This window comes from Gopherus flavomarginatus, chromosome 2, assembly GCF_025201925.1.
Source record: "Gopherus flavomarginatus isolate rGopFla2 chromosome 2, rGopFla2.mat.asm, whole genome shotgun sequence".
Classification (NCBI taxonomy): Eukaryota; Metazoa; Chordata; order Testudines; family Testudinidae; genus Gopherus; species Gopherus flavomarginatus.
The window spans coordinates 100,840,836-100,865,643 of NC_066618.1; the positions used below are offsets into that span (position 1 = coordinate 100,840,836).

General features: G+C 39.7%; 1 protein-coding gene across 1 annotated transcript in view; it reads left to right on the forward strand.

The window, feature by feature from the left end:
* CNTNAP2 (contactin associated protein 2) overlaps positions 1-24,808 on the forward strand; it is a 1,698,090-nt gene that overhangs the window by 517,029 nt on the left and 1,156,253 nt on the right. Inside the window, exon 2 of the mRNA XM_050937667.1 lies at positions 8,322-8,432. Coding sequence (XP_050793624.1) covers positions 8,322-8,432 — 111 coding nt within the window. The remainder of the gene's footprint in view (positions 1-8,321; positions 8,433-24,808) is intronic.

The window sequence follows — 24,808 nt, forward strand, 5'->3', positions numbered from 1 at the left end:
TCATTGCTTCAGTTTGCCAGGCTTTAAAAAGTGCACTGAAACAATGAGTCATGTCAGAAACTGGAGACATTCAAAAATAAAAAAAATGCATTAAATTAAAAATATCAAGGGAAGGGCAGTGAGTCATTTACGTTGGAAATTTACTTGTGCAGACTTCCATTCAGTTATCGGCATGTGTCACAAGAATCTCGTCATTGCCAAAGAGCTATCTGAACCTTTCTAAAACTAGTTCCAAGTGTCTGGCAGGTCTTTATGTATGGTTCACATGGATTCTCGCAATCCCTGAAGTTCAAAAAGTTTAGCTTCAAATGAACCATGTTGGAATCTAATTGCTAATGTACAGACAAAAAATCGCATTGAGCACATTCATGGACATTTTCAAGTGGAAGTGTGAGCAGTGGCCATATTGGAAAAATTCTGTGTATTCTCAGTTATTTCACAGTCCTAGAATTTGCCACAGAAAGAACCCCTATTATATTTATTTGTAGTCAATGCAGAATTTCCTTTTTGTAGCACCAGAGTGCTGAAGAATGCAGACCTCTTGCATAATTTAGGAGCAGTCCTAGCTTTGTAATCTCTCTCATCCTTTGAGTTCAAAGTTAAAATCCACAAAAGAACAGCCACTTCAAAATGTTTACAGGTATGCAGGAATGACAATAAAATCCATGTCCATCTCTGATCAATGTTCCTAGCTTTACCAAATGAATACAGAATGTGTCAGATTCAAGTCCAGTGTAGATTTGGTCACTCTAAAGCACTTGAAGACTGGTGGTTTTGATATTGTTAGTTAAACAAAATGACAGGTTCAATCAGTGTTTCAGGTGGAACTCCAAACCTAATGAAATTTCAGAGGTCTTGAATAAAATCTTAGCACGGGACTTGTGTGTGTTCTCTGCATGGGGGTGAATTTCACCCACGGTAAAGAGCAGGACATAAGCATGCAATTTTCTGCCTTTGTCTGCCCATATAAAGAGCCCTTTTGGAAAAAAACACTCGCTCTTTCCTCAGAACTGGAATGTAAGTGCAATTGAAGTTACATTATACCTATTATGGTTGCAGAAGCTCTTGTTGCCAAGGCTATTTGGACAAAATGGAGTAGAGAAGAAGACTATTCTTGCTTTATAATGATAACATTTAAACAGTCCCAAGCTGTCTTTGGCATTAACACAGTTCTGATATAAATGGTGTGGGGTAGAGTTTATTCCTTTGTTGCTGCTATTTCTGGCTGGAGGCACTGTTCTGTAATTGATTAACAGGTCACAGTACATTGACTTATATGGGGAAGACAACTGTATATCTCTATCAAAAAGGATTATGATTCTGTTTTTAGTAAGTGAAAGACTGGATTCTGCAGAAAACAGTGAAAACTGAAAACTGAGGTTCCTTGATTTGTCCCCCGCTATAGCATCACACCGTTTCTGGCTATGAAGTTAGGTTATAGTGGAAATCTCATTCAGGTTTAGAAATGTTCTCTTGCCCTACATAAGCAAGCTTTTAATTTAAATTATTTTGGGCTATATACTATCATAAGTTATTAAAGCAATTCTAATAGCATTTTAGCAGTCTATTCATTTAAAATAGAACCCTTTCTTTTAACTCACAAGTTCACTTAAGGGAGATTTTTAGCATAAAGAGAGATTTTTACATGAGAGTGATTTTTGGCAACCTGAAAGTGAGATCTTTTGCGGTTTCTTTTCCTGCTTATTAGATGCTCCCCCAAGATAAGTATTAAAAATTGATATAGTTGAAAAGTGCATGCTGGAGAGCATACAATACCACCGCAGGAAATCTACATCATTTACGCAACTTGTTCCCAAACCTGGCCATTTCAAGCTAGTGGAAAAGCCAAGCTGTAGCCTCAAAGTATATGAAGGGCATATGCATCACATGTGGCATGTTGGTGAAAGGCTAGTGATTAAAATAGCCATTACATTCACAAGATGGATATCTAAATTATTGACCTACAGGCAAGGACATGCAAAGGGAGTTAGGCCCTCTTTCAGAGGAACTGTTTAGGCCAGTGGTTCTCAAACTTTTGTACTGGTGACCTCTTTCACATAGCAAGCCTCTGAGTGTGACTTCCCTTTATAAATTAAAAACACTTTTTATATATTTAACACCGTTATAAATACTGGAGGCAAAGCAGAGTTTGGGGTAGAGGCTGACAGATCACGACCCCCCCAGGAATTACCTCACAACTCACTAAGGGGTCCCGACCCCCAGTTTGAGAATCCCTGGCCTAGGCCCATAAAGGGCCCTGGGTTATTTTCTTTCTTTGTTTTTGCAAGGAGAAGAGGTTTATTTCTCACTTTTTCTTCTGAATAGAGCCCGAACAATATCCATGTAGTGCCCCAAGTGTGGCCCGAATTGTATAGTCAGGGCCCTGTTTCATGTTTTATAGATTTTGTTGCTATCCAGGCCAAAACAGGACAGGATATTATGGATGCTATTTTAGAGAAGCTGAAAAAAGAATGTTTAGATAGGCTGATTTGCAAGGGACACATCTGTGACAACGGAGCTGATATGGCTGCAGTATACAAAGGTGTTCAAAATGGAATTGAGCAGGTAAATCAGTACACATATTTCCTCCCATGTGTTGCACTCACTGAGTCATTAGGATGTGTTGAAAAAGGACATTAGTATTACAGTAAAACACCATATTAAAATGAGATGGTCGGCAAGGGTAGAGGCAATCCATCCACTATGAAATCGGGTTCAGGGGCGTTCTTGATGTTTCGCTGAGATCAAAGCTTCACCCAACCGTATGCCAGAATTTAAACTGGGAGATGATAGATTGCAAGAGAACATTTCAGTGTTTTTGTCTGTGTGGTTTTGGCCAAGATGTTTTATACTGTTTTATCAAAAATTAACTTTGTGAGCAAAACGTTGTGTCCAGATATTGACGTTCAAATGACTTGTGGTTTACTTGGTGGCCTTTCAGATGCTTTACCAGAATTATGGTCTTCTGGGTTCATTGGATATAAGGAAGCTGCTGCTTCACAGGCTGAAACATTTGGAATAGCCACAAAGTTCAAAAAGAAAAGATTTCGATGGAGAAAACAGCCATATGAAAGGTCAACAGATCTCAAAAAAGTTCTTGAATTTGAGGTTTTCATCCCCCCTCTTAGCCACAATGTAACACAAATGGGCATTAGGATGAAGTTGGAGAAAAGTTTGTTTTTTTGATGGGTGAGAAACTGAAAAGTCTCAGCAGCAAAGACCTTAGAGTACATTTATGCAGTAAGGAGCAACCTGTGGCAGTGAGTCTCAGAGCCCAGGTTTACACACTTGGGCTTGTGCTATAGTGTTAAAACTAGCTGTGTAAATGTTCAGAATTGGGCTGGAGCTCAGGCTCTAAAACCTAGGAAGGGGGGTGACCATCCTACTCTGCGCTGGTCAGGCCTCAGCTGGAGTATTGTGTCCAGTTGTGGGCACGGCATTTCAAGAAAGATGTGGAGAAATTGGAGAGGGTCCAGAGAAGAGCAACAAGAATGATTAAAGATCTAGAGAACATGACCCATGAAGGAAGGCTGAAAGAATAGGGTTTGTTTAGTTTGAAAAAGAGAAGACTGAGAGGGGACATGATAGCAGTTTTCAGGTATCTAAAAGGGTGTCATAAGGAAGTGGGAGAAAACTTGTTCAGCTTAGCCTCTAAGGTTAGAACAAGAAGCAATGGGCTTAAAGTGCAGCAAGGGAGATTTAGGTTGGACATTAGGAAAAAAGTTCCTAACTGTCAGGGTGGTTAAACACTGAAATAAGTTGCCTAGGGAGGTTGTGGAATCTCCATCTCTGGAGATATTTAAGAGTAGGTTAGATAAATGTCTATCCAGGCTGGTCTAGACAGTATTTGGTCCTGCCATGAGGGCAGGGGACTGGACTCAATGACCTCTCAAGGTCCCTTCCAGTCCTAGAGTCTATGAATCTGATTCCACAGTTATTTTTAGGACCATATCAGAAGCCTGCGTTTGTATACCCTGGCTCTAATACTTGCTGCTGTGAGCTCCTGCTTCCTGTGTAGACTTATCCAAAGAGACATGCTTGAAACTTAGTAAGCAGCTACTCTGAGCCTTCTAAGAGCAAAACAGATTTCTTAGCCCGTTTTTTGTGTGTGTGTCTTTAAGGATGACTTGGAAATGAAGGAGCCAGTTGATCTCCTTGGCTTCATTCAGAAAAGGTCTTTAGATGTGAGTTTTCGTAGCACAGACCCAGCGCTGCCTATTTTTTGCTGTCTTTCAGTGTCTGTGTCTGCTAATGAAAGGAGTTTTTCAGAAAGCTACAAGTAACCCAGACTTATCTAAGAGAGTCCATAGGGCAGGAAAAGTTATGTGATCTAGTTTGTGTTTTGTTGTTGGTTGTGTTTGTTTTGAGAGAGAGAGAATGAGAGAGAGAGAACTGGAAAGCAAGGTAGATAAGACTGGGTTTAGCTGATTAATGAGAGTGCTTTACAGAAGGCTCCTTTTGTACAAGTACTTAGTAGTGACTGCAAGTTTCTTTGTTTTTGTTTTTCACAGTGGAGGGCAGATTTTAGTCTTCAAACCAGGCCTAGAATATGTTGCCATGGCACTGCTTACAGGGGTCCAATTTCATTTTCAGCTTCCTTATTTCATTCCTTCTATCTTTTGGGAGAGACTATGTGAGGTGCCCACATGGACAATACATACAAGGGACAGTGATTTCAATAGTAGCACCATTTCTAATCATGTTTATATATTTTTCTTTTGATTTATTTAAAGTGCAATAGCAGTAATGGACATTTCCAAATGGGAGGAGAAGCCCTTATATGTTATGATCTTCTCATTGGCTACCAGAACTGGTGAGAGAACAGAGCTTCTGATCAGCACCTGCTCTGTGGAGCTATCTCTTTCAGCTGCAGAGTGCTGTCTCTGAACAGCTTGTCTAAAATCCAGTTTTAAGTTTCCCATATAGATAATTGTTGGAAAGGAGGACTCGGCTGAAATGTTCCACTTTACCTTTTTTCATATTTTTCAACGTGCCATCAGGATAAATCTTTTATTCCACAAATATTCTTAAGAATCTACCCATAGCCTCCCATTATGTTCAATGATCTCTGTCTAGTTCTGACACTAGAGAGATCTATTGTATTTTGTTAATGTACTTTATAAATAGATTTTCTCATTTCTACTTTTTTTCATATCAAGATGCAGGCATTTTTTTCCTCAAAGGAAATATTGCATAAAAGGGTTTATGGTCCAGAAAATGTGGAACTACAGAGAAAAAGCACATAACATTAAGGATTTGATGATAAAAAGATATTGAAGAATGTGTTTTTTTTTAATATAACCTTTGTCTAATAGGAGGTCTGAATGCGCAAGGAATGAAGGATCAGACATCATGTAGCATCCTCATCATAATAAACCTTTTCTTCTGTGCTTACATCAGTTGATCATTCATTCCTAGTGTAGATGAGATAAAGTAGGAACTGCAATCTTTCTGATAGGTTTGTAAAATAGGTGTGTTGATTCCTAAGCAGTATGGTATTTATCCGGAAGGTGCACCAACAAGATAAAAACAAGTCTAAGTTTTTCTTTCTCTCTCTCTGACACCCTTATTACTAATACCTACACTAAACAAAAAAAACCCCTTCATTTATTTATTTGTCATCCATTGTAGCTGATGGGCCAACTGAACTTTTGGTTTGTAATTAGTTTCTAGGCCAGTTGGTCAAGTAGTGTAAGATAAGAAACTAAATTGAAAACAGAGCCCCTGATGCATGAAACGTTTTGTAAATTTAAGTCATAGGGTCAACTCAAAATGTAATCATAATATTCATTAATAGTGAGTATTCAATATTCAGAGACTTTGGATCTTGTTTATTATTGATTATCAGCAAAAAAAACTTGTCCTGGAAGTTTATTTCTTAGTTGCACTTTGTCATTAAATATTTTTCTGAAAGTGTTTCAACCATCCAACCAAGGATCAGAGATAATGTCATGTGACTTACATGGCTGGCCACATAGCACTAGAATGAACTGCTGAAATAAACAATTTTCTGAACAAGCTATAGGCCAAAAATGATTTATCCAAACTGCTTGACAAATACTTACAATTACCAAATACATTAGAAAATGTTCTGTTTATGAATAACTCACTAGGGGAAAAAGTCTAAGTTTTTGATAATATTTATAATGAGCAGTTGAACCAGTGCTCATTCTAGTTCTCATGTGCTATTGTGATGCCACTGTTCAGGATTCAATGAGACCACCATGTAAGCCAGGGATTTCAAACTCAAATCACCACGAGGGCCGCATGAGGACTAGTACATTGGCCAGAGGGCTGCATCACTGACACCTTTTCATATAAAGATACAGCCCCCCCCCCGCCAGCCCTGCCCCCATGCCATCCCTTCCATGAGGCCTTGCCCCTCCCCACCTCTTCCCACCCCTTCCCTGCCCCTATTCCAACCTCTTCCCCAAATCCCCACCCCTGCCCCATCTCTTCTCCACCTCCTCCCCTAAGCGCATGGCTCCCCGCTCCTCTCTCCTCCCTCCTGGAAAGCGCTAAGTGCCTGGAGGTCGGCAGAAGAGCGGGGGAGGTGGCACTGGGGGGCGGGAGTGGTGGGTGAGAGGAGCTTGGCAGCTGCAAGAAATAACTCCGCAGGGCACATGTTTGAGATCCCTGATGTAAGCCTCTGTGTGTACCTGGAATTTCACTCTGAAGCAATGCGGAGATCTGTCTGTCTTCATTCTGTTGTGTAATTAGGGGCTAAAACAATAACAAAATTCAAAAGTTCTGTTTTGCAAAATGAAGAAATAGAATTTAAAGCAAATCTCCCCCTCTTTCAATTTGGCTAAACCCCATTATGTCATTAAAGATAGAAATTATGTGCTTTATAGTCATTAGAACAATTAACAGTTGTCCTTTTATCTAGTGTTTGCCTATATTTCTATGCTAATATGAAATATATCCCCTCTCCCCTTTCTTAACTAACCATAGCTAATTTGTGAGGGCATCTACATTAGACTGTTAAATGTTAGAATACTAATTAGCTTGAATGAGAATCCCCTTCTATTTTATTGTTTTGTTTCATAGTTGTGGAACTCTTTACATTTTTTGCATTATATAGAGAGATACATTTGGCTTATTTAGAAAGAGAAAAGGAGAAACTATTCGTGACTGGAAATATTAGTAGACCAGAATCATTATAAATGACTTACCTCACTCATGATCTCTACTTGACCCATAGTAAACACCCTCTCTTGAGGTTACAGTTAATTCATTCTACATGCAAGAACCATTCTTAGTCTCTCCCCGATCATGATCTTCTAATTGGACCAAAATTAAGTGCTGTGCTTTTGTGGTAGAGATGCTGCCCATCTGGGATTGAGCTAACTTTCTGTATTCATATAAACAGGAAATGTTTTACCTTTATAGCAGAGCCTCTGCGGAGGTGTGTGCATTAAAACAATTATCTGAACTGTTTGGAGTAGTTATTTTTAATTTTTCTGTAGTGAGTAATTTTTGTGCCTAAGATGTAGGAGAGTATTAAAACTCATATATTTCACATTCACACAGAAATATGAGAGAAACTAGAATAAAAATCTACATATTATTTGTTCTAAGCAACTGAGATATCTAAAGCCAATCATTTCCACCTTTACTTATATAATTTGATCCAACAATAGGAAAGGATTTTGTTTTAAACTCTCTTCTTTGTTATACAAAGCAGAAATTCTGATTTTTTTTCTCCATCTTGGACAATAACACCAAGTTAACCACCTTTATCTTATGCAAAATAGATGGATAGTGCTTGAAAGGATTATAAAAATTACTTAAAAAAAGACACATCCCTTATCTTTCCATTTTTTCTCACTGTATCTGCAATCTGTAGTTCTGCATAGATTACAAGTTAATTATTTTCTTGGATACATTATGAATAAAACTGTCAGGTTATTAACATCTTGATCAAGTATTGAAAGTGCACATATTGTCCTCTATTAATCTGATAATTGCTATAATTATGTTTACTGCCTTTATTTTATCTTGCCAAAAGATATTTCAAATGCAGTAGGGTATTTTTTTAATTTATGCATTCTTAATGAGAGGAGGGACATCCAAGTGGCTAGGACTCTATCTCTAGTAGATTGCCTGTGCCTCAGTTCCTCCTCTGCAAAATGGGGATGATAGTACTTCCCTACTACTCCGGAGTCTATAATGCAATGGTGATGCTCTCAGATACTCTTGTAATGAGCGCCACACAAGCAACTAGAAAAGATGGCCAAGGTATAGATTCTCTCTAGTGTGTCTGACACATTTAAACAGCAATGTGGAAATAAATGTATTACTTTTCTTTTGTCTTTCAGAAAAATGTGATGAGCCACTGGTCTCAGCATTATCCCACTCCTCATTCAGCAGTTCATCATCTATGACTAGTAGCTATTCACCAGGGTATGCAAAGCTAAACAAAAGAGGAGGTAAGAGATCTTTCCTTCCCAACATTCATATACTTACAGCAAACACTATACACTAACCCCTAGACTGGGGTTTTCTTTTCAATTTCAAAGTCATTCTATTAATTTTTAATGGTCCACCTTTAAACAGGTTTCTTCACCAAAGTCTCTACAGCTAAGGAAGCAGTCATGGGATAAGAGGGCCTCTCATGGATCAGTAACTGGTTAAAGGGTAGGAAACAAAGGGTAGGAACAAATTATCATCTTTCAAAATGGAAAGTGGTAAATAACAGAGTGCCCCAAGGAGACCACTGCTGTTCAACAGATTGATAAATGATCTGGAAAAGGGATAAATAGTGGGGCAGCAAAGTTTGCAGACAACACAAAATTATTCAAGGAAGTTAAGTCCAAATCTGACTGCAAAGAGTTACAAAAAGATCTCGGAAAACTAGGTGACGGGGCAACAAAATGGCAAATAAAATTCAGTTTAAGTGCAAAGTGCAAATGCACATTGGAAAACATAATCCCAACTATACATACAAAATGATGGGGTCCAAATTAGCTGTTACCGCTCAAGAAAGAGATCTTGGAGCCTTCATGAATAGCTCTCTGAAAACATCTACTCAATGTGCAGTGGCAATTAAAAAAGCTAACAGAATGTTAGGAACCATTAGGAAAGGGATGGATAAGATGGAAACGCCCACACTTTGAATATTGTGTGCAGTTCTGGTTGCTCCATCTGAAAAAAAGATATATTAGAGTTGGAAAAGGTGTAAAGAAAGGCAACAAAAATGATTAGGTGTGTGGAACTTGTGAGGAGAGATTAAAAAAACTGGGGCTGTTCACCTTGAAAAAGAGAGGGCTGAAAGGCAGTATGATAGAGGTCTATAAAATCATGAACGATATGGAGAAGATGAATAGAGAAGTGTTATTTACCCCTTCACAAAACACAAGAACCACGAGTCACTAGAAGAAATTAATAGGTAGGAGGTTTAAAACAAACATAAGAAGTACTTTTTTAGATCACACAGTCAGCCTGTGGAACTTGTTGCCAGGGGTTTTGTGAAGGCCAAGACTTATAACTGGGTTAAAAAAGAATTAGATAAGTTCCTGGAGGATAGGTCCATCAATGACTATTAGCCAAGATGGTAAGGGATGCAAGTCCATGCTCTGGGTGTCCCTAATACTCTGATTGCCCTGTTCTGTTCACTCCCTTTGAAGCATCTGGCATTATGGTGGAGCCCCATTTTGGGGAGGCTAGCCCTTGGCTCCACTCCTTCCACTCTCCCCATGGCCCAAGCCCCCTTGGCCACCCTTCCATGGCTAGAGCCTCAAGACCCCCTCCACGGCCAAAGCCCTGATGCTCCATGCAGGTTCCAGAGTGGCTGAGGAGGTGTTATGTGTTACTCAGACAGCATACTGGATTTATCTCTAATCTCCCTGGACTCCAGGGAGATTGCTGATGAACCCAAGAAGCTGAATAGCACATAGTGCTTCCTTAGCCACCCCAGAACCTGCATGGGACAGTGCCTGTGCTAGGGGAGGCAGAGCCTCCCTGGCCTATTATACTTGCCGCCCATTTCAGGCATTGGTCATTGTCGGAAGAGAGGATATTGGGTTAAAAAGACCGTTGGTCTGACCCGGTATGGCCGTTCTCATGTTCTTGTGTGTCTACCTGGCTGGAGAATGGTTATTTGATTGCAAATGGTTTTGTGTAAAAATCTATCCTGGAAGGTGCCCCTCCCTGCTTGATTGCTTCACTCCCTGTTGAGGTGATGCTGTGGTTGCACCACAGTTCCAATTTTTTGCACGTACATATATTTATATCCATAACCTGCACACATATTTCCTAATGACATCAAGTTCAGAAAACGACAACGTTTCATAAAAGACTTTACTTGACCTATTTATACACAGTAACAACGTATAAAACCAGTTGATTCAATTGCTTATTCTTTGGGGTGAAGACCTCCTGTTCTCTGTTTGGGGCATCTGGACCCTGATTGTCGCACCACTTCAAACAGAAACAAAAGAGATGATTTACTCCTAAATGTCATGTACCTCTCAGCTTGTGGAAAAACATTTCAGGATAAATGTAGAATGATTAGAAATTCTTCTTTTATCATGTTGTTACTGGGGAAATGTAGGAGAGGATTCTAAATTACAGTAAACAGTGTTTTCTATAGATCTGAAACAAGTCCTGAGTTTTCTACTTCAGAGTCTGCCTTTAATTTGCTATATGCCCTTTAATGAATCACTTCCATCCTTTGTGTTGAAACCTGCATCTAAAATGTCCCGCTGCCTTCTTCACATAGGTGTTGTGTGGCTTAATTAACATTTGCAAAGAACTTTGAAATGTTCTATATGTTATGTAATGTAATGTTTTATTCTAAAGATACTTTGGACTTTATTCTCTTCTCCCTGTTTCTGCTACTCCTTTTGCACTCAGCTCCTCAAGTAGGCCCATTGATTTCAATGTAAAGCAAATAAATCCATGAGACTACTTGAGCAGTACAACTTAACATGAGTACAATGGATAGAACTAGGTTCCTATACTTGTTTTACACTGGTGCATTTCCTTTTATGTTCATCATTTCTCTTGATTTACCCTGTTGTGAGAGAAGAAATGGACCTGTTAATATTTAACTTTTCCTTTTAATTAGATTTACCTTCCCTTTCCCAACCCTTTTAAGATGTTCAGTGCACAGATCTTGTAATGTCAGTGCTACTTTTTAGTGATATGGGTCTGTAGTACTGTCATTAATGAGCAAACTATTTAATTTCCTCTATATACGGTCACTTGAATATTACTCCTCTGGCATCTCTTCACTCAAATGGCAATTGCTTAGGACTGCTATCCTTCCTTCTTTCAAGAGATGTACTAGTCTAAGACTATTCCCGTTTCAAACTTCAGTTTGTACATATAGGATACATAATCCTATTCTCCCTTTCACTGGTGGTATTGAAACGATTCCTGATTTACACCAGTATAAATGACAGGCTGACTAGCTCTCTTTCTGTTTCTATTTCTATAGCTAAGGGGAAATAACTCTGTTGTTATGCTGAATTATTTTATAACATTATGGAATTAGGGCTATCACTAATCAAATTAACTGTAAAGAAACACAGATTTGTTACTTCATAGTACCATTACTGAGAAATGGGCTCCCTAGGCAACTGCACCATCTAGAAGAAGAAATCTTCTCTTGTTGAGTCATTACATCGAAAGAGACAAAAACAAAAAATACTTTAAAATAAGGAAACATGCACTTGAAAAATATTAAACTCCAACCCCATAAAAGTTGAACTCAACCTACTTCGTAGTGCTGACGTTTCAGTATTAATATGAGTACTAGCTTCAAAATAGCTGAACCAATGTGAAGTTTTCACCTGACAATGTGCAACTCTGTTTATTAATGTGCCTTAAAATATGCTGTAGTCCAGGTAAGTGGAATTAAGTCTGCCATGCACTCTAACAGCAACAGGCTGAACCCTAAGCTACCTGGATGTATGCTTAGGAAATTTTTGTTTTTCTTAATACTCAGGGAAGTTTCATATATAAGTGTTAGGGCTCTGCGAGGCTTGGTTCAGCAAGGGATTTGTGAACTGGTGCTTGCAGTTTTCTTCAGAGGGATGTAATTAAACCCATGCCTCTAAATTTAGTTGGACATTTGAATCTGAAAACTCAAACCTCCAAGACATGGCTCTTCTCGACACCTTTCAGAGTCTCCTAGAACCCAGCACACTCTAGTATTACACCCTTCCCCTCCCCTATTACTTACATTTTCTCTCTTTAGAGGGAGTTTGAGTGCAGGAGGGGGCTCCTGGCTGGGGCAGTGTTTTGGGGTGCAGGAGTGGATACAGGGAGCTGGCTCCAGGAAGGGGGTCAGGGCTAGGGCAGCGGGTTGGGGTGTGGGAGGGGATTTGGGTGCAGGAGAGGACATGAGGTACAGTCTCCGGGAGGGGGTTCAGGGCTTGCACTTCGGGTGCAGGCTCCTGCTAGATGGCACTTACCTCGAACGTCTCCCAGTAGGCGGTGCAGCAAGGCTAAGGCAGGCTCCCTGTCTGCAGTGGCCCCAGCCCCTTGCCACTCCCAGGAGCAGCCAGCATGCTCCTGCAGCCCCTGGGGGGACACGTGTCTCCACATGCTGCTCCTACCTGGATGCACCGCTTCCACAGCTCCCATTGGCTACAGTTTCCCGTTCCTGACCGCTTAGAAGAAAAAACAAGACAAATGCATAAAAGGGGATCAAAAAGAAAAGCAAAGGGAGAAAATGTAACTTCTATGTCTGGTGTTGACTCTTATTTGCGGCCTCACAGCAGGAGAAACACAGGCATAGCACATGGTTTTATTAACCACTCCAAGACCTGGCAAACTCATACCGGCATCGCACTATTTGGGGCATTGCTTTTAACTACCTCTTTAGTCACAGGCTCAGTGTAGCAAAACATGGCCAGCTAAGACAGACTTTTATTAGACACAAGGAAAAAGGAGAGGGATAGGAAAGAGAAGAAATAAGGTGGGAAGGAAAAGGACACACATAGCTGGGGATGGGTGATACAAAAGTTTCCTATCCCAGGCAGTGAGTAGGATTCAGCCAGAGCCAATGGAGGTGGCAAGGCCAAAAGGGACTATTGTGATCACCCAGTCTGTCCTCCTGTATAACATAGGCCATAGGTCTTCCCCAATCCAGTGAGATGGAAAGTGCCTTAAGACTTTTGGAATGTTGTTCCAATGGTTAATTATTCTCACCATTAAAAATATATGCGTTATTTCCAGTCTGAATTTGTCTAGCTTCAACTTCCAGCCACTGGATCATGTGATATCTTTCTCTGCTAGATTGACAAACCTGTTGTTAGACCAGATAAAATCTTTGTAAATCTACAACCTGTGCCCACATAGTTGCTTTACAAGTTACAAAAAAACAAACAAAAAATCAAATTGTATAGCACTTTCAATCAGTTGGCTCTGGAAAATGGTATCATTGGGTGATGTAGTTATGAATGAGAAGACAGAAGTAAATCACATTTATGAACAATTCTAAAGTCACCTGAAATAGATTCACTCCTTGATATGCTCTACTAATATCCTCTAAGTATATTTCTATCTTAAAGTTTATCTTTACCTTTTGAAAGAGATGATAATGTGTGATAAAGATACTTCCACATGACCTCCCTGTTTTCTTTGGACCTAATATACAATACTGAGTGTTTTCTTGTGCCCTTTTGTGCTAGTACAGGGGTTGGCAACCTTTCAGAAGTGGTGTGCTGAGTCTTCATTTATTCACTCTAATTTAAGGTTTCGCGTGCCAGTCATGTATTTTAACATTTTTGGAAGGGCTCTTTCTGTAAGTCTGTTATATATTAACTAAACTATTGTTGTTTGTAAAGTAAAAAAGGTTTTTAAAATGTTTAAGAAGCTTCATTTAAAATTAAATTAAAATACAGAGCTCCCCCTCCCTCCCCCGGACCAGTGGCCAGGACCCAGGCAGCGTGAGTTCCACAGAAAATCAGCTTGCGTGCCGCCTTCGGCACACGTGCCATAGATTGCCTGCCCCTGTGCTAGAATTCACCACTACCCTTCAATATGAAAGTGTTATTTAAAGAGAGGCATTTACTATTCCCTTTCATTTGTATGTATCGCTACCTTTTGCTCCCAAAATACAACTATTTACATTTATGACATGTAATGCGTGGTTTATATTTGTGACTACTTTTCATTCACGTTGTGTTGAACACTTTATATACCCTTTGTGATGCCATTCACAGCTGGCATATGTGGCTGTAACTTTACTAGCTTTATATGGAGTTGCACCTGCTTACATTAGCATAAATTTGATACTTGTAGAGGACATAATTTATCAAACTATCACTTTGAAAGTGAGTCACATTGTGACACTAACCTACTGGCCAATGTCCATTTATTTTACAGCTTTGTCCATAATCCAATATTTATATACTGTAGTTTTATTGACATAGAATTATCACTAAGGGAAAAGATTCTTGGGTGCTTTTTTTAACTTGGCAATTGAAGAAGATTATGAATACAGGCTATTCAGTGTTTGCAAGGACGCAGTTTCTTAAGATGTAAATTAAATTCTACTCTTTAGCCATAACCTCTAAATTCCAATATTACTGATCCTGGAAGCCTCTAGTTTTGTATATATTTTTTTTCTCTGTCAGTAATCTGCTGTGTACTATACCTGAGAAATTTACATTTCTCAGTATATTTTTTAAAAATGTGTATACATATGTCTAATGTGTCATGTAAAATACAGAGAGACATAAGAAAACATGATTATGTCATAAAGATTTAATTGTTAGTCAACAAGTGATTGGCATAGATGTCAACCATGCCATAAAGGTGACGATAGAACTTTTGCACTGTACTATCATGTATTTTTACACCTATTTTGCCCAGGGCAGGAGGAGGAATAAGAAAGCTTTCAGAGTTCTTTAAAAAACTGATATCATTTTTCTCTTTTTCCTGTAAAATTAACATGCCGTAGTAACATTCTAAGTAGGAGGCATCAAGGAAAAGAAGAATGTTAACTACTGTAATTCATTTTAGAACCTTCAAAAAATTACCTACAATATCTTTCATATAGACAGTATCAAGGTCATAAAGTCTGATAACTCGTGACCTGCTATGAATAGAATCAATGGGCTGCATCCCATTGTAAAGAAGATTCACAGAATACCACTGACATAAGGCATATTATCTATCCTTGACAGTTCCCATGCTTTTAGACCTTAAACTTGTCACTGGCACAAAAATTAATGCTGCACATCTTGTACCTAAAAGTATTTTAATTTAGGGAAGAAAGTTCACTTTTCAGGCAAAGAAAGAAACCTTCTTTGTGGCTTGTTTTAACTAATGTAGCTCATGTAATGTAATTAGCAACTCTCAGAAGCTGCTTGAAGGGTGGAACATTGGACATAATCCCAGTAGACTGTGTAAATGAGGAGGTCAGAGGTGCACTTTTGGATCAGTGGAGAGATTATCTTCTGAGCAGCAGCAGAAGGAAGGAGGTATTTTTTGGCCACTGTAGCTAGTTTGAATATCCAGTAGCAGTGAGAAATCCAGACACTCTCTCCACAACTGTGAGCCAAACTGATCATCTGTGGGAAGACTCCTTTGATAAAGCGGTGAGCTTGTGGTGGTTGTGGTTAATTCTGCAAACTCTAACCACCAACACATCACTGTTGCCTGGCTTCTCATGCTGCCTTTTATCCACACACTGAGACAGCTGAATGATAGAGTTCTTATCACTGAATAAATGAAATATAGAGCTGGCTTTCATCAAGAAGCTTCTGGCATATATATTCATGTGTCGCAATTTCCCCTTGATGCTTCATACAGATAACAAATAGTGTGTGGGAAATAAAAGAGGCTGATGAGACTCCACAAGTGAGTGTCCTGATGGCAGAGAAGTAGTTCTGTGCATTACTGAGTGGCCTGAAAAGATTGGAGCAATCAGTGGTTTTTTTTGTTTTATTGACTCTTGCTCTGTGACAATCCTATATAATAAATATATCAAATATTATAGATAGAGCCAATAAAATGAGCATGAATGTGTTCACCCTGCCCATAGACAGAAGAAGATATCCATTAGTGAAATCAGCACTGTTTCTGTTCCATGTCCTGGTCTAAAGCTCAACAGAGCGGATTTTTGCCATGGACAGATGTAGTCATAGGTCACTTGTTATTTATTTTCAATTACCTTTATACAAATGGGATGTTCTATACTGGGGACTATTTGGCAAGGTTCACTGGATCAGGTTATGGTTTCTTGAGGACTTGGCACACTGGCATGATTTTAGGGTGGTGGATCGAGTTCCCTTTTCAAAGATGATTCCAATAACCTCTATAATTAGTGATCTAATGTGTTCCCAAATGTTTTCATTGATCTGAGGTATATGTGGTGACTGATATCTCTGTGTGTTGTGTATGTCTTGTAGTGTAAAAGGGGAGAACTGTATTTTAAATTCCATGTATGTTGTATAGGTGCTAGTGTCGGTCATGAGTCTCATTAGTGCAGGTGATATACATCAAGAAGTAGTTGGCAGTTCTCACAATGAGAGATACTAGCTTCTGATGTTTAGGTGCCAGTTGTGGTGATGGCTTTGGCCAGTTTAAGGTCATAATGTTTCACTTATTTTTCCACTCACTGACTTGTTGACTGGATGAGGATTACTCTGAGAATATTCAGGAATTTTGCTATGCCCACAAGAAAGGGATCAGAAAGTTTGCTAAGTTTAAGGAGTGGACCTTAAACTGTAACTGGAAAGAAGTAATGGTCTCTCCATGAAGGAGGTGTGATTCTTGTGTTCTCTAAGTCTATTTCTTTAAGTCTAATCAGAGCCAGGCTGTGACCAGTGTTGTTGTGTGTGTACATAAATTACTTGTGAAAGTCTCCTGTTAGAAGGGATTTTGGGCCATTGTGTCAGAGACTTTGTCAGTATGGAAGTTGTAGTCTCCTAAGGTGATGAGCAATACTGGATGGCATTTTTATCTGTTCTTTGTTAATCTTCCCTGGCTTCAGATCTGTGAATTAACGTGATTCTGTCTTGGCTTTCTCTGACAAAACAGATACACTCAGAGGATTTTGTTTTTCCAAAGAAGCCTTTTCCAAGGCTGAATGGAAGAAGGATGGCTGTACCACCATCAATATTGTGCCCTATGAGAATGTGATGGAGTAGCTTAATGTTAGCCATTTGAAAGCTTGTGCTGTAATCTAAGCAGGATTTGGTAATATTGGGTCAGGGTGTCTCTTTATCTCTAAAGTCATGAATGGTGAAAATGTTGAAGACTTCAAATCATTACCAGGTACCTTTCTAGAAGATATGATTTGGTCAGACCCAAGTTATTGGGTTCAGTACAGGGGTAACTAGGTAAAATGTATGGCCTGTAATATACAGGCGCTCACAGTGGATGATCTAAAGGTCTTTCATGTCCTTACATTCTATTAATCTACTAAATTATTATTTTTCCATTGAAAAAATCAGGAATAGCCATATTATTCATGAGTGTAAAATCCATTAGTGAATTATACAGGTCATCCCAAATTAATACTGATAAAACCTTTTCACCACACGATGTCATCCTGTGTATGCCACATGCATTATAGGCAAAACTCTTCACAATATTTAGAGAGGTTTTTTTTAAGTAATGTTTTTCTTTTATCTACTTGAAAAGCTTGGCTCCATTATACCCTGAATGAATCCAAATGAAAACACTTTGGCACTCATGGGTAATACAGCCCCATACTAATACCAATAAAACATTCATACAATAGCAACTTGCATTCTCTGTGGTGGTCCTTTTTTGAATGCAAAAACACTTCAGGCTCAGTTCATCATTCACAAGTTGTTTTGAGTTGCAGAGAAAGAGAAACGTGAAGGCTCTTGTCCCCCTCATTGCTATTGTTGGTGGTCACCAAATATTGTTGGCTTCTTGTGTATATCTCTTTCCCACTTTTGTCTGTTCCATATCCTGTTGCATACTGCTTTCTGCCTATGCCTCGCCTTTCTAGTCAATAACAAGGCACATTTGCTTTTTTTTTTTTTTTTATGCAGTTCATGTTAGCTCTGTGAGCATTTGCAATCCTTTTTGTTTTGGATGTAGTTGTGATTGCCCCTCAGTGGACCTCAGTGCTTGTTTTCTGTGCTTCAACAATCTGGTTCTAATGAAAAACTTGTCATAAAAATGCATATTTTTAAAAAGTGATGCTTAAAAGCACAAGTAAAACATTGACACTAACCACTTGTCTAAAACCAGAGGCCCTTTCAAATGCTGATGAAATAATGAGACAGTAGGAAAAGCTATTGTGTGAATAAGATACAGTAAGAAGTAGCAACTGACCAGAACATAGCAATGATCCCCAAAATAGTCTTTGTGAAGGGAGGAATAATCTGCAAAAAGAAAAATCCTGGAAGTCGTAACTTTGAGAGAGAGAGAGAAAACAGTACTCTTATTATTCAAAACACAGAGAAACAGAAAAAGTCTGTTTAAAGTGGGGCTGGAGGAACAGACTATGAATGAAGCCTCACCAAACCATATCTATTCACCAAGACCCAGTGAATGTATTAGGGATGTGATAATATTCCCATTTGTAACTTACTTGTATACAAAGCTATTCAGTTACATAATTGGTTTATTTTATATATCAAATTAAAATAAACAGTCAATATTTAAAAAAAATTTAGATCTTAAAATAACTAATAACTAATACACTGATTTTGCAACTGGATCTGTGTATGTACAAGGATCCAGTTGCAATGTTGAGTCTTAGACTGTGAATCCCTAATAATTTAAACAAATCTATCTTACTCTTTCCATTCTCTTATTGTTTCACATGCCTGGCACTGTAGGTGGGGGGAAAAACACCCATTGGCAATATTAACAAAATGAAGCAGAGAACAGGACCAAGATTGCCATTTGCAAAGGGAAAATACTTCACATAGTTGGAGACTGTACTGAAAAGCAAGAATCATCAAGCTGTCTATTAAGAAGGCAGATATAATCTATGAAGGTCAAAAAAGTTTCATTGCATGACTTTGTGTCATTGTTAATTAGCGGAAAAGTAGTTTCTACTCTATATGAGGCCTCATGTTAGCATAGACTAATATTAGTTTATGCGTGGCTCACGTTAGCTTTTTGCTAATGAGATCCACTCACTGAAAGAAAAAGCAGCTGGGTATTTGGAATCTGTTTTTGCTACTCCATTCCACCTCTCAAGACACACTGGTTTAGCTACATTCCTAGTTTTCATGTAAGAATAAATTAATGTTAAATATGAGTTGAATCATAAGCAAGGGGGATCCTAGAATTCAGTTTGCCATGGGAAAAGGCAGAATTTGCATTTTCACAGTAATTCTTTAGTTTTTACAGTTTGTGACAAAGTAAAAACAGAAGCATTAACTACATTTTACTGAAAGTATCAGCATCACTTATTCCAGTGGTGCCTAATCTTATTACACAGGAGGCTGTATAAACCTAAGCACAACCTTGTGTAGGCCAAACAGATTCTATGTGTTTTAATAGGATTTCAGCTGAGGGGGAGCCCTGCCTTGGAGCTGACAGTGGGAGCTTTATATTGTGCATTTAAAAAAAAAAACCCTGAAAATATAGAATACAGACATAGAAATATTTTGGATATGTAAGAAATACAAATTGCACTTCTATACTTTTTATTTTATTATAATGGTTGGCACTGGTAGGCTTTGAGATTGCTTAAAAATGGTAAATATATCAATAAAACATTATGTTTAACTATACCTATATATAGGCTCGGGAAACTAAAATTCAGTGCTTCATTTTAATCATGGAAGAACAAAGATTTTTGTGAGGTTTTTTTTTAATATTTTTTAATTGGACAATTTTTTTTTTATTGTGGGAAAACTAGGATTCCTGATCATAAGTTTTAGACCAGTCTGCCGCTTCAAATTGCACATGCAGATGAGTTGAATGCTTTCATTGCATCAAACATTCTCACCTACGCTTCCCTCCATGCTTCATTAAAATGTATTAATTATTGATTTTATTGGATATGGCTTTCTGAAGCATTCCTCAACACAAAATGGGTTCTGTGAACGTAAACTCTATCACTTGCTCATGCGGATGTTGGATTTGGTCAAAAAATGTGCAAATGTTAGTGCTGGAAAAGGGCTCCTGAAGGTGTTTGCATGTTCAGGGATACACATGAACAAAAGGAGGCCAGGTTACATCATCTTTGCAAATCAGGTGCTAAAATTCAAATGAGATGCTTTGGAAGTGTAAAGATGCTAATTCTGTTGTACTGCACAGAGCACGCTCATTAATAGTTTGTGAAAGAAACTGATTATGTCCCAGCATAACCTGAGTAGCGATTCCCCAAATACTTCAGTCAAAACGAAAGGTTTAGATAAAAAAAAAAAAATTGACTAAAGCTAGATTGTTTAAGTGATTATAAATGTTAAGGCCTCAAAGTCAGAATTGATTACCAAAGAAATAAAAAAATAAAATCACAGTCTATTTCCTAAACTTTACCAAGCTAAATAAGAGTAAAAAGAAAAAAGGTATGTTTCACCCAAAAACTTTCAGCAGTCCATGCTAACTGGAGAGCCTTCCAGTTAGGACCAGACCCTCCAATTCAATGAAGGTTCTGTGTCTTTCAAACTATCTTTCTCCTATGGGTAGGGATCGGGAAAAAGAGGTAGCCAGAGGCATTCCCTCCCCTACTTCTTATATCCTGACCCTTTTAACTGAAAAAGTCCTTGCTGGGTTATGGGTTATGCAGTTCCTGCTCTGCAAACTGTCCTTTATATGAATTGAAAATTCTTTTGTCTGTATCTCCTCGCCCCCACCTTCTTTTGAATGTCCAATTAAACAGGTAATGGCTCCAGCACTTTCCAGGGGAGCCAGTATGCCTTTGTTTCTGAGTAATTGACTTGTGGGTGTTACTGAAATATTTTGTAAATCTGCATAACAATCATACAGTAAAATCTTATAATTTCATGTACCATTTTGGTACACACATTATAAAAGTACAATTATGTTCAGCAGATTGAGTTTTCAAATGATACCTCACAAGGCATATGTTGTACAAACTATAAAATAACGATATACAAGTGGTGAATATGGGCTAAAAGGGGTTACATGGGGGTACAGTGTGTCACAACCTTTATATAGTTGATCTCATGAAACACATGAGAAATAATGTAAATATAGAAGACATGCATCTTTTATTCATATATGGGGAGTGAGGTAGTACTGGTGGTAATTAGGACTCTTTTCCCCTCTGGTGTAGCTGGAACACTGTCTTTTGCAAATAAATCATGAATAGGTATATATAGTAGCAAAATAGGAAGCTATTTGGCTACCATTATAACCTCTTAGTACTGTAAAATGCTGAAACAGGGGAAAGAAATATGATAAAATGAGAATCTCTTCTGCAGAATGGAAGTGTGAGGCTATTATTCATGTTTCAGCCTTCACAATTAGTCTTTGATTATTCACAAGCAACTTTGAATTACTCAGTGTGTGAGAGAACATTAATAAGAGTCCTTTCTTTTGTGAGCAGTCCTGTAAGCCACAAAATTAATCTCTGTAGCTTTGAAAAAGGCTGACTGAAATCCATGCATGTAGAGAAATTGAAAGACAGTGCCTTAACTTCAATGCTCTTTTACTTCTTGTCTTGTAAGACACAGAAAAGTCTATTCTTTCCGAATGTGTGTGGAGAACTCACTCACATGCACACACTGAAAGGAGAAAGTACAGTAATCCAGGCTGTGTAAGCTCACAGATCCCATACAATCATGCAAGTTACAATGGAGGGTGAAGGGCTAGGGAGTTGTAAAGATCCCATTCAGAGCTTGTTAAGAGAGAAAATCCTTCCCTGGAGTGATGGATAGAAATTTCCCCCCTTGTTACACTATCATGCTAGCCGCCATGATTGGAGGCAAGTTCATGAAGAAGGGCTGATGAATAGAGCCTAAGGGTACGTCTACACTACGGGATTATTCCGATTTTACATAAACCGGTTTTGTAAAACAGATTGTATAAAGTCGACTGCACGCGTCCACACTAAGCACATTAATTCGGCGGTGTGCGTCCATGGTCCGAGGCTAGCGTCGATTTCCGGAGTGTTGCACTGTGGGTAGCTATTCCATAGCTAACCCATAGTTCCCGCAGTCTCCCCCGCCCCTTGGAATTCTGGGTTGAGATCCCAGTGCCTGAGGGGGCAAAAATCATTGTCACGGGTGGTTCTGGGTAAATGTCGTCACTCATTCCTTCCTCCGGGAAAACAACGGCAGACAATCATTTCGCGCCCTTTTTCCCTGGCTTGCTCTGCCAGACACCATAGCATGGCAACCATGGAGCCCGTTCAGCTTTTTTTTTTTACTGTCACCGTATGTGTACTGCATGCCGCTGACGGAGGCAGTACTGCAGTGCTACACAGCAGCATTCATTTGCTTTTGCATGATAGCAGAGACGGTTATCAGTTGTTCTGTACCGTCTGCTGCCATTGTAAATTGGCAATAAGATGATGGTTCTCTGTCGTTCTGTACTGTCTGCTGCTATCATGGGTGCCCCTGGCTGAGGTCGGCCGGGGGTGCAAAGGCAAAAATGGGAATGACTCCCCGAGTCAATCCCTCCTTTATGGTTTCTAAAAATAGAGTCAGTCCTGCCTAGATTATGGGGCAAGTGTACTAGAGAACCAGTGTATCAGAGAGCACAGCTGCTCCATGTCAGATCCCGCAGAAATGATGAGCTGCATGTGATTCACGGGGGGTGCCCCTGCAACAACCACACCCGTTGCTTTCCTCCTCCCCCAGCCTTCCTGGGCTACTGTGGCAGTGCCCCCCCCAATTGTGTCATGACGTTATAAAGAATGCAGGAATAAGAAACAGTGACTTGTTAGTGAGATTAAATGAGGGGGAGGCAGCCTGCCGGTGCTATGAGAGTCCAGGCAGGACATTAAGCGGTGTGGGGGAGAGGAGTCCAGCATCCCGCTGCTATGCTCATCCAGGCAGTACAGAATCTTTCCTTTACACATGAAAGGGAGGGAGCTCATGGAGCGCCCAGCCCCCAGTTGCTATGATGAGGACGGTTACCAGCTGTTCTGTACCATCTACTGGGAATGACCAGGAATCATTCCTATTTTTACCCAGGCTCCCCCGGCCAGCCTCACCTGAGGCCAGCCAGGAGCACTCATGGGCTGATGGTGACGATGGATAGCAGTCATATTGTACTGTCTGCCACCAGGGAGGGGAGAAGAGCGGATACTGCTCTTCACTGCTGCAGCATCGCGTCTACCAGCAGCATTCAGTAAACATAGGGTGACATTGAAAAAAGTCAAGAAACGATTTTTCCCTTTTCTTTCACGTGGTGGGGGGAGGGAATAAATTGACGAGCTATACCCTGAACCACGCTGGACAATGTGTTTGAACCTACAGGCACTGGGAGCTCAGCCAAGAATGCAAATACTTTTCGGAGACTGCTGGGGACTGTGGGATAGCTGGAGTCCTCAGTACCCCCTCCCTCCCTCCATGAGCGTTCATTTGATTCTTTGGCTTTCCGTTACACTTGTCACACAGCACTGTGTAGCCTGGAGATTTTTTTCAAACGCTTTGGCATTTCGTCTTCTGTAGCGGAGCTCTGATAGAACAAATTTGTCTCCCCATACAGCGATCAGATCCTGTATCTCCCGTATGGTCCATGCTGGAGCTCTCTTTGGATTTGAGACTGCATCACCATCCATGCTGATCAGAGCTCCACGCTGGACAAACAGGAAATGTAATTCAAAATTTCACCGGGCTTTTCCTGTTTACCTGGCCACTGCATCTGAGTTCAGATTGCTGTCCAGAGCGGTCACAGTGGTGCACTGTGGGATACCACCTGGAGGCCAATACCGTCGATTTGCGGCCACAGTAACCCTAATCTGATATGGTAATACCGATTTTAGCGCTGCTACTCTCGTTGGGGAGGAGTACAGAAACTGATTTAAAGAGCCCTTTATATCGATATTAAGGGCCTCGTAGTGTGGACGGGTGCGCCGTTAAATCATAGACTCATAGACTCTAGGACTGGAAGGGACCTCGAGAGGTCATCGAGTCCAGTCCCCTGCCCTCATGGCAGGACCTAAATCGGTTTAATGCTGCTAAAATCGGTTTAAACGTGTAGTGTAGACCAGGTCTAAGAAGGTTAAAATCTGTTGGGGGTTAATTAAGAAGCAATATCCTAATTAAACTGACCCAGATATAAAGAGGTTTTTTCCCTTGAGTCTTTCCTATATGTCAACTTATTCAGAGAGAGATTTGAGGACTGAGCAGCCCTAAAAATAGGAACTAGGAAGCTTAATAACTTGAGGGGAGGGGGATGGGGGGGTAGAGGAATTGGGAGGGCTGATAGTTCAAGTCCAATAACACATTTCTAAATTATACCCTTGATATTCTGCTGTCATATCTTCAGTGCTGTAAGCCTATCTGACCGATTTTTAAGGTGCACCCCAAGCTCTCAATTGGAGTAACAGTTTGCTCTAAGGGTTCAAAAATACTCAGTCTTAGCCTAATTGTTCCCATTGGAGTCAGTAGGAGTGTTACCACAGACTTCAAGGGGAGCAGTGTTAGGCCAGTGCTGGACACATTTGAAACTCCCATTCTAAATAGCTTTGCTTTTCAATATTAATGTTAGATTATTATTTTCAAATATAGAATTTGCTAGGGTTTAAACCAGAGTTTAATCCTGTCCTGGCTAGTGAAGGTAGCAATGCTGTTCTCCACAGATACTAACGACAGATAGACCCAGGCATTTGACCATCCTGGTCAGCTAAGTAGTATCTAGAGTTTAAGAATAACTAGACACGCACTTATCCACCTGCTCCATTCCCCTGGCATACAAGTACTTGCATCCATGC